Source organism: Myotis davidii, unplaced genomic scaffold (assembly GCF_000327345.1).
Source record: "Myotis davidii unplaced genomic scaffold, ASM32734v1 scaffold2707, whole genome shotgun sequence".
Taxonomy (NCBI): Eukaryota; Metazoa; Chordata; class Mammalia; order Chiroptera; family Vespertilionidae; genus Myotis; species Myotis davidii.
The window spans coordinates 165,758-176,515 of record NW_006297818.1 but is presented as its reverse complement, the minus strand read 5'-3'; the positions used below and the strand labels follow the sequence as shown (position 1 = coordinate 176,515).

General features: G+C 51.5%; 1 protein-coding gene across 1 annotated transcript in view; it reads right to left on the bottom strand.

Annotated features, from left to right (window-relative positions):
• The window catches only part of SAXO2 (stabilizer of axonemal microtubules 2), a 17,765-nt gene that overhangs the window by 6,724 nt on the left and 283 nt on the right, over positions 1 to 10,758 (bottom strand). The window contains exons 2-3 of the mRNA XM_006773571.2: positions 4,569 to 4,771; positions 8 to 255 (exon numbers count right to left, since the gene is read on the bottom strand). Of these exons, the coding sequence (XP_006773634.1) occupies positions 8 to 255; positions 4,569 to 4,771 (451 nt within the window). The remainder of the gene's footprint in view (positions 1 to 7; positions 256 to 4,568; positions 4,772 to 10,758) is intronic.

Here is a 10,758-nt window from a genome sequence, read left to right as displayed (position 1 = left end):
GGCGTTTCGGCTGCGCAGGTTTGGGTTCGAGCTCATAAGGCACGAAGTCCAGGCGGTGGCTGGTGTCTCCGTGGAAAGGGGCCGTGGAAAGGGGGGCCGCGGCCCCCGGTTTGAAGCTCGGCCGGGGCTGGGCGGCCCGGGGCACGTAGTCGTCCTGGAAGGTGGTGGGGTTCCCGAATCTCACCGTCGGGGGGTGGTACGCGTGTTCCGGTTTGTAGAGGTGGCTTTTCTCAGGGGCCCAAGCTCTGTAATCATCTTGGAAGGGAAAAGAGAGCATTTTTAGTATTTTTTAAAAATATATATGATTCTGTAAAAATGAAAGATAAAATAAAGCTGTACCTTTTGATATGTGAAAAAATAAAATTAAAAAGAAATATATATATGACTGATCACAGAGAGGAAGGGAGACGGAGAGAGAGAGAGAGAGGGAGAGAGAGAGAGAGAAACAGCCTATATAATAAAAGAGAAACATGTAAATTGACCGTCCCTCTGCTACACTCACCAGCCAATCAGGAATGAGTATGCAAATTAACCTGCCAAAGATGGCAGGTTAGTTTGCATGCACTGGCACCAGGCAGAGAGCGGGAGAGCCAGTGGAGAGTGGAGTGGCATGAGGAACTTGGCTCCCCAAGCCGCCAGACGGAGAGCAGAGAGGGAGAGCTGGCGGCTTGGAGGACTCGGTGAAGTGGGAGACCATGGGACAGAGACAGAGCAGGAAGGGAAAACCCAGAGCGTGGGGAGCACCAGGAATTCTGGGAATCGTAGTTCTGGTGGCAGACGGATCTCCTAGACCAGTGATGGTGAACCTATGACATGCGTTTCAGAGGTGACAAGTGAACTCATTTTTTTTTGGTTGATTTTTCTTTGTTAAATGGCATTTAAATATACAAAATAAATATCAAAAATATAAATCTTTGTTTGACTATGGTTGCAAATATCAAAAAATGTCTATATGGGACACGGCACCAGAGGTAAGTTAGGGTTTTTCAAAATGCTGACACACCAAGCTCAAAAGGTTCGCCATCACTGGCCTAGACACTAGAGCAAAGTGAGCCTGGAGCAAGTTACTGTTGTGGGGAATGGAGGGAAAGCAAGGGTGAGAGACATCAGTAACATCAGAGTGTCGAGGAAAAATTAAAGGGAACATATCCTAAAACTTCCAGGAAATCTCCACCAATGGAGCAAAGAAAAAAAAACACCTCTATTATTCTGTGAGCAACAAACCAAACTGGGTTGGGGGATCTCAGATTGAGGGCTCCCCGGATTGGAGAGGCTCCCCTGAGGGCTCCCCGGATTGGAGAGGCTCCCCTGAGGACTCCCCGGATTGGAGAGGCTCCCCTGAGGGCTCCCCGGATTGGAGAGGCTCCCCTGAGGGCTCCCGGATTGGAGAGGGTGCAGGTCGGGCTGAGGGACCCCCACACCCCCCAGTGCACGGATGTCGTGCACCGGGCCTCTAGTCAATGATAATAAAGGGCTAATATGCAAATGGTCATCACGCTCTCCACACTCCTGAGGGAACTGCTCAGACACTGGACACTGGGGAGAGAGGAATGGGGACCAGCCAGGCTGTGGCCTGGGAGAGGGACAAGCCACCCACCCACGGTCCCCTGCAGCTGTGGATGGCCTGGGCGAGGTCGGCCTGGGTCCTGGGTGCCTGCAGCCAGCCAGAGAGAGAGAAGCCTGGGTTCCGGGTGCCTGCAACTGGCCAAAGCAGGGGAAGCCTGCGTCCCGGGTGTGAGGGCCAACACAGAGGCAGTTAGGAGCAATCAGGCAGGCAGACGGGTGGGTGAGCAGTTAGGAGCCAGCGGTCCTGGTTTGCGAGAGGGATGTCCCCAATTGGAGAGGGTACAGGCTGAGGGGACAGAACTGGCCAAAGCAGGGAATTCTGGGTCCCAGGTGTGGGGTGAGGCAGAGGCGGTTAGGGGCGATCAGGCCAGCAGGGGAGCAGTTAGGGGTAACAGGCCAGCAGGGGAGCAGTTAGGGGTGATCAGGCCAGCAGGGGAGCAGTTAGGGGTGACAGGCCAGTAGGGGAGCAGTTAGGGGTGACAGGCCACTAGGGGAGCAGTTAGGGGCGATCAGGCCAGCAGGGGAGCAGTTAGGGGTGATCAGGCCAGCAGGGGAGCAATTAGGGGCAATCAGGCAGGCAGTTTAGTGGTTAGGAGCCAGTGGTCCCGGTTTGTGAGAGGCAGTCGGACATCCCCCAAGGGGTCCCAGATTGGAGAGGGTTCAGGCCGGGCTGAGGGCCGCCCTCCCACACCCCCTTGTCCCCATGCATGACTTTCGTGCACCGGGCCTCTAGTCAATGATGAGAGAGAATCTTTGACAAGCTGCCCCCTGCACGCCCCACACTGGGGATCGAGCCCGCAACCCGGACACGTGCCCTGACCGGGAATCCAACTGTGGCCCATACATAGGCCGACACTCAATTGAGCCACACAGGTCGGGCCAGACCTGTTCTTTCTCTCCATCTCCACCTTGCTCCCCCTCCCACCCCCCTTGGACACGGGTAGCTTTCCACTTCTAAATTCATCCGGTTACACGGCCCGGGAGAGGAACAGCAGCGGAGCCTGACTGTTGGTGGGTTCTGAAAGCGTGAAACCACTGTGTTCTGGGTGAAGACGGTGTAGGACAAGCACGTCCAACTCCCGCCCACAGGCCACGTGCCTCGGTGATTGGCCCGCGTGAGCCTTTGCGTTGGACATGCCCGGTGTAGGAGGTACGGCTGTGTTCCCAGGGGCTGGTGGGGATTTGTGCTATAACTCACAAGATGCTAACGTGAACCGTACGATCTAGAGTCACATCAAAGCAAGGGCGCTGCTCGCCCGCCCTGTGTGGCTCAGTGGTTGAGCATCAACCTATGAACCAGGAGGTCACGGTTCGAATCCCATTCAGGGCACAGGCCCAGGTTGCAGGCTCGATCCCCAGTGTGGGGCGTGCAGGAGGCAGCCGAGCGATGATTCTCTCTCATCATGGATGTTTCTATCTCTCTCTCCCTCTCCCTTCTTTTTGCAATCAATAAAAAAAAATATGTTTTTTTTAAAAAGAGAGGCAGGCCCTGACCGGTGTGGTTCAGTGGATAGAGCGTCTGCCTGTGGACTGAAGGTTCCCGGGTTCGATTCTGGTCAAGGGCATGTACCTTGGTTGCGGGCACATCCCCAGTGGGGGTTGTGCAGGAGGCAGCTGATCGATGTTCCTCTCTCATCGATGTTTCTAACTCTCTATCCCCTCTCCCTTCCTCTCTGTAAAAAATCAATAACATGTATTTTAAAAAAGAAAAAAGAAAGACCCAAGTCTGTAAAAATTTAAGAGAGAGAGAGAGAGAGAGGAGGCTCAGAAATACTGTAGAAGTGACCTCACCCCAAGTGTGTCTTTCTACATGCCCGAAATTAATTGATAAAGGAGGGGCGTTATACACGGCAGAGTGGTAGAGTCCAGACAAGGCCACGGTCATGTGTATTTGAAAGGCCGAGACTCAAATGCTTGTGAGGACACCTCCTTTGAAGAGAAAAAGTCCTCATCCGTTAGACATTTCATCCAAGACGGCCAAGTCCGGGGCCAACCACTGCTCCCACGTCCAGCTACTGGTATTTGGTGAGAGCAGATACCTGAGCTGTAGGCTAGCTGAGGCCTCGGGGACAACTCGGCAAAAAAAGATGGGTCAGTCAAGCATATTCTTTTAAAAAAATCTATTATAATAAAAGGGTAATATGCTAATTAGACCGGACATCTTCCAGACGTCATTCCGGGCGTCCTTCCTGACGAAGCCAGGGCCGAAGTTGAAGCCGGTGCCGGCAGCCGGGGAAAGGAAGGCCTACGCTTGCACGAATTTTCGTGCATCGGGCCTCTGGTATATACATATTTTTATGGATCTCAGAGAGGAAGGGAGAGGGAGAGAGAGAGAAACATCCATGATGAGAAAGAATCATGGATCGGCTGCCTTCTGCACGCCCCCCACTGGGGATGGAGCCTGCAACTCAGGCCTGAGCCCTGACCGGGAATCGAACCTGTGACCTCCTGGTTCCTAGCCTAGGTCGACGCTCAACCTCTGCACCACGCCGGCCGGGCTGTGAGTATGCTTTGAGTTGTAGCAAAACTAAGCAAATGGCTGAATGTGTCCTGGAATCCAGGTCTCTTAACTCTCAAGCAGCCAAATGGTCTTTTTTTTTTTTTTTTCAGTATACAATATTATTTTGACCAAAGAGAAAAATGATTTCTCCTAAGCCAGGAAGGCTACGTTTGGCAACACAACAAAATAATGATTGGATGTTAGATGTCAAAGCTATAAGTGAGTCCCAGTGTTTCGGTTCCGTCATTTTTTATTTTATTTTTTAATATATTTTTATTGATGTCAGAGAGGAAGAGAGAAGGAGAGGGAGATAGAAACATCGATGATGAGAGAGAATTGTGGACCGGCCGCCTCCTGCACGCCCCCTACTGGGGATCGAGCCTGCAACCCGGGCCTGTGCCCTGACCGGTAATCGAACCCTGACCTCCTGGTTCCTAGGTCGATGCTCAACCACTGAGCCACACCGGCCGGGCTGGCTCTGTCCTTTTAGAAACGGGGTTACCTTTGTAGGTGGGGACCGTGTCCAGCTTCCCTTTCTTCACACTTCGTCTCTCCAGGGGCCGGACTCTGGCCACGGGGTGCACCGGATACGCGTTAAAGTCCTGTCTGTAGGTGGTGTCGAGATCAATGTCCCCCTGTTTGGGTCTGTATTCTTCTGGTAGGTGGCGAGGCGGGGGGACTACTTCGTAGGGGCGGTAATCTGATCTGAAATACAGACATTGGACACATAGCCTCATAGATTCTTTTATTTCCAACTAGAGGCCCGGTGCACAAATTCGTGCACAGGGGGTGTGTCCCCTGGGCCAGGTAGGCAATCCGGGCCGCTGGGGGGAGGGACTACGGGAGGTTGGCTGTCAGAGCCCACTGACTACCAGGGGGCAGCTCCTGCATTGAGCGTCTGCCCCCTGGTGGTCAGTGTGCATCACAGCTACTGGCCGGTCGTCTGGTTATCTGGTCATAATGGTCACTTAGGCTTTTATATATACACTGAGTGTCCAGGTTATGATGACTACCCCCATCAGTACAATGAAGTGAATTAGTTATGCAAATAACAACAACAATAATAATAAAACCTTGAGAGTATTTGCTTAGGAAGTTTTCAATATTCAGTATTTTTGGAAGTGTCAATGAAGTTCTGATGGGGTGGTCATCATAATCTGGACACTCACTGTATATAGATTCGAGGCCCGGTGCATGAAATTCATGCACGGGGGTCGGGGAGCCCCTCAGCCCGGCCTGCACCTTCTCCAATCCGGGACCCCTCAGGGGACATCCCTCTCACAATCTGGGACCGCTGGCTCTAACAGCTCACCTGCCTGCCGGCCTGATCGCCCCTAACTGCCCTCCCCTGCCGGCCTGATCGCCCCTAACTGCCCTCACCTGCCGGCCTGCGCCCCTCGCCTACCAGCCTGATTGCCCCTAACCACCTCTGCCTGGGCCCCTGCCACCATGGCTTTGTCCAGAAGTAAGGCAGGATGACCAGAAAATGTCCAGTGGACCCAATCTAATTAGCATATTACCCTTTTATTAGTAGAGATTGTTTCCATGCAGTATTGGAGTTTCCAAAGGAAAGTGTTAGAAGATATTAAAATAGTGACAGCTGATTAGCTACTTGAAAGAAGTAACTGGCCCGGCCGGTGTGGCTCAGTGGGTGAGCATCGACCTGTGAACCAGGAGGTCAGGGTTCGATTCCCGGTCAGGGCACATGCCCAGATTGCGGGCTCGATCCCCAGTGTGGGGCGTGCAGGAGGCAGCCGAGTGATGATTCTCTCTCATCATGGATGTTTCTCTCTTTCTCTCTCCCTTCCTCTCTGAAATCAATAAAAATATATTTTTTTAAAAAATTTAAAAAAGAAATAACTGAACTCCTTTATGCTCTGCCCAGTGACTAAATACCTGGAGAAATAAGTATGGCAAGCACCCCAGTTTCCAAGGCATCATCAGAATGGGTCTGTGGGTAACTGCATCTTACGTAAGTAAAATCTTCCCACAGTTGAGTGCTTTTCCCTAACCTGTAAGGCAATCTCCGGTGAACATTTTACTGGATCTGAAATAAATTTTCAATGTGCCCTCAGGGTCCACATTGTCAAAATCCTTACCCATCCTACATCCTACTGAAAGTATGGGCACATGCTCTCCTCCTGCTCAGCTTTCAATAATAAATTCGCACCTTTCTACATAAAACACATTCAACCCCAGCCGGTGTGGCTCAGTGGATAGAGCATCGGCCTGTACGCTGAAGGGTCCCGGGTTCAATTCCGGTCAAGGGCACAGGCCCGGGTTGCGGGCTCCACCCCCAGTGGGGGGCGTTGCAGGAGGCAGCCGAGCCATGATTCTCTCTCATCATGGATGTTTCTATCCCTCTCTCCCTTCCTCTCTGAAATCAATAATAAAAAAATATACTTTTTAAAAAATCCAGTTACCTGCTTTACATCCTTCCTGCTTTAGCTCATTTTTCACGTCTCCCCGAAAAACCCCAACCTCTCCTATTCTGGCTCTCCAGTTGCCTTCATCGTTTTTATCACTGTTGCACTTTTTTTTAAAATAAATACATTTTCATTGATTTCAGAGAGGAAGGGAGAGGGAGAGATAGAAACATCAGTGGTGAGAGAGAATCATGGATCGGCTGCCTCCTGCACTGGGGGTCGAGCCCACAACCCGGCCATGTGCCCTGACCGGGAATCGAACCCGGGACCCTTCAGTCCGCAGGCCGATGCTCTACCCACTGGGCCACACCAGCCACGGCCCTTGTCGCACTTTTATTCTTATTCTGAGGGATGTTTTTGATTACCCCCTTCACAGAGAGGTCGTGACTGTATGGTTCCTGCTCATCCTTGTTTCCCAGGTGCCTGACACGGAATAAATGCTCCATAAATATTTATTATTTAGTGGGTGCAGAGCAGCAGAAGTCCCACGCCTCTGTCTCTTGCAACTTGTGAGTTGCTCTTTGCTATTCCCGAGAGCCAGCTAGAGGGGAAGGAGGCGGGGAGGTCAGGGGGGTGTGGGCTACACAGGGGAGGACAGAGAAAGCTTAGAAGTCTCTGTTTCTCACCCTGACTGGTATGGCTCAGTGGATAGAGCGTTGGCCTGCAGACTAAAGGGTCCCGGGTTCGATTCCGGTCAAGGGCATGTACCTGGGTTGTGGGCACATTCCCAGTGAGGGGCGTGCGGGAGACAGCTGATCGATGTTTCTCTCTCATCGATGAAATATATCGATGCCGGTTCACGATTCTCTCTCATCATGGATGCTTCTCTCTCTCTCTCTCCCTTCTTCTCTAAGATCAATAAAAAATATATTAAAATAAATAAATAAAAATTGCTTGGGTTTGCGGTGTACTTTCTAACAAGTAACTAACCTGACTGGAGAAATTCAGACTTCTTCTTTTTAAATATATTTTATTGATTTTTTACAGAGAGGAAGGGAGAGAGATAGAGAGTTAGAAACATCGATGAGAGAAACATCGATCAGCCGCCTCCTGCACACCCACCACTGGGGATGTGCCCACAACCAGGGTACATGCCCTTGACCAGAACCGAACCTGGGACCCCTCAGTCCGCCGGGCACGCCCCCCCTACTGGGGGTCGAGTCCGCAACCTGGGCCTGTGCCCTTGACTGGAATCGAACTTGGGACCCTTCAGTCTGCAGGCCGGCGCTCTATCCACTGAGCAACACCGGCTGGGGCGTAAGTGCACTTTTATTCATTGGACATGTCCCCACAACATTGTACGTGTCCAGAGCAATACTTTCCGCGCAGACTTCTGTCACCTCAGTCGTGCGGTTGGAATGAGCTCTATGGGAAACAAAATGAGAACCGGTAACACTGCCCAGCCGATGTGGCTCAGTGGTTGAGCGCCGACCTAGGAACCAGGAGGTCAGGGTTCGATTCCCAGTCGGGGCACAGGCCCGGGTTGCAGGCTCCATCCCTAGTGTGGGGCGTGCAGGAGGCAGCTGATCCACGATTCTCTCTCATCATGGATGTTTCTCTCTCTCCCTTCCTCTCTGATATCAATAAAGACATTTATATGGTAACACTAAAAATGAAAGTTGTTATAGAGTGTGTTTTTTATTTTTTCATGTAACTTTTTTTTATATTTTATTGATTTCAGAGAGGAGGGGAGAGGGAGAGAGAGAGAGAAACACCCATGATAAGAGAGATCATGGATCAGCTGCCTCCTTCACGCCCCACACTGGGGGTCGAGCCCGCAACCCGGGCCTGTGCCCTTGACCAGAATTGAACCCCGGACCTTTCAGTCCACAGGCTGACGCTCTATCCACTGAGCCACACCAGCCAGGGCGAGTGTGTGTTTTTAAAACCCCAAATTATAGAAATCTGACGTCTGAGTTCCTTGAAAGCATGAAGTACTCATGGAGGCTTTTGTACTTCATGCCCAAGACCGTGCCTTGAATGTAGTCGTGGGCACCTGAACAGTATTGAGAACATGAAGCCATTGCATGGACAGATACACAAGGAGATCAAGAAGGCTCAGTCCAAATGAAAAGTGTAAGCTCAGGAGGACTTTTTTTTTTTATCACCCGCTGAATAAATACTGAGGACCTACTATGCGCTCGTAGGCATTGCCCTAGGTTTGTGGAAACAGAATGCTGAGGTAAGAAAGGACAGACACACTTCCTACTTTTACAGAACCGAGAGACCAACCTAATCATACATGTTAGGCAGACACCAGGAGAGCTGGCCTGAGGTGTTGGCCTGGGGTGTCCAAGGCATTGAGACGGATGCCTGAGTGCAGGGGCATTATCTAGGGTCAGAGGGCAGGGAGTTCTCAGGCAGGTAAACCCGTATCTTTTTTAAAAAATATACATTTTATTGATTTTTTTACAGAGAGGAAGGGAGAGGGATAGAGAGTTAGAAACATCGATGAGAGAGAAACATCGATCAGCTGCCTCCTGCACCCCTCCCACTGGGGATGTGCCCGCAACCAAGGTACATGCCCTTGACCGGAATCGAACCCGTGCCCTTTCAGTCCGCAGACCGACGCTCTATCCACTGAGCCAAACCAGTTAGGGCTAAACCCGTATCTTGGGAGGCTCTGTGGCAAGTTACCCCTGGGGCTTGCGAGAAATGAAACATGTCCTGTCCTATAGAATAAAAGCCTAATATGCTAAGTGTCAGGTCGTCTGTTCAACCAATCAAAGCGTAATAGGCTAATGATATGCTAAGGCTGCTCAACCGCTTGCTATGACATGCACTGACCACCAGGGGGCAGACGCTCCAACCGGTAGGTGAGCTTGCTGCTGGGGTCTGGCTGATCGGGACTGAGCGAGATGGGCCGGACACGCCTTGGAGCCCTCCGCGGTCCCTCCCCAGTTGGCCAACCTCCTGTGTCCCTCCCTGGCCCCGATCGTGCAACAGTAGGGTTCCTGGGCCTGGCCTGCCCTCCTGCGTCCCTCCCTGGCCCCGATCTTGCAGCGGTGGGGTCCCTCGGACTGGCCTGCACCCTCTCCCAATCTGAACCCCTCAGGGGATGTCAGAGAGCCAGTTTCAGCCTGATCCCACAGGCCAGACCGAGGGATCCCACTAGTGCACGAATTCGTGCACTGGGCCTCTAGTGGGATATAAGCGTAAGGGCCCAAAGGGCATTGTAGGGGGAAAAAGTTAGAGAAGCAAGTAGGAGCCAAGCACAGGCCAGGCCGAGGGACCCCACTGGTGCACGAATTCGTGCACTGGGCCTCTAGTGGGATATAAGCGGAAGGGCCCAAAGGGCATTGTAGGGGGAAAAAGTTAGAGAAGCAAGTAGGGGCCAAGCCATGAAGGGGTTTTGGTAAAGATTTGGGTGTGCGTGAAATCCAATAAATTCAATTCAAAAAAATTGCAACCCGAAAGATAAAACATTTGATTTTTTCTAAAAAAGAAAGACATATGATAGGAAAGTATAAGAGGATTTTCAGCAGGGAGGCCAAAGGATTCGATTTGCATTTTAAAAGAAGATCATCGTGCCCTGGCCGGTGTGGCTCAGTGAATAGAGCGTCAGCCTGGGGACTGAAGGGTCCCGGGTTCGATCCCGGTCAAGGGCGCCTACCTCGGTGGCAGGCTCCTCCCCAGCCCGGGGCCCTGGTGGGGCTCATGCAGGAGGCGACCCATCGGTGTGTTTCTCTCACATTGACATTTCTGCCTTTCCCTCGCTCTTCCACTCTCTCTAAAACTCAATGGGCCCTAACTGGTATGGCTCAGTGGATAGAGCGTCGGCCTGTGGATTGAAGGGTCCCGGGTTCGATTCCGGTCAAGGGCATGGACCTTGGTTGCGGGCACATCCCCAGTTGGGGGTGTGCAGGAGGCAGCTGATCAATGTTTCTCTCTCATCGATGTTGCTAACTATCCCTCTCCCTTCCTCTCTGTAAAAAAAAATAATAATAATAAAATAAAATAAATAAAAATCAATGGAAAAATATCCTTAGGTGAGGATTAAAAAATAAATAAAACAGTTCGGAGGAGCCACAGATATAACCGTCAGGGAACGACTACATGCTTCTAGGCCATGGTGACAGCAGAGAACAGATAAGTACGAGGGATGTGAGCAGGTCAAACCATCTCAGTCGAACTTCTATGTCCCAGCTCATTGCCTGTCATTCGAACTCAGTTCTCGCCTTTCTGATTTTTTCTCACGCGACGACCCCACTCGCTTCTTGTGTCTTGGATGGGTTCCAACTTACTACCTGCAACCGAGGAGCTCCT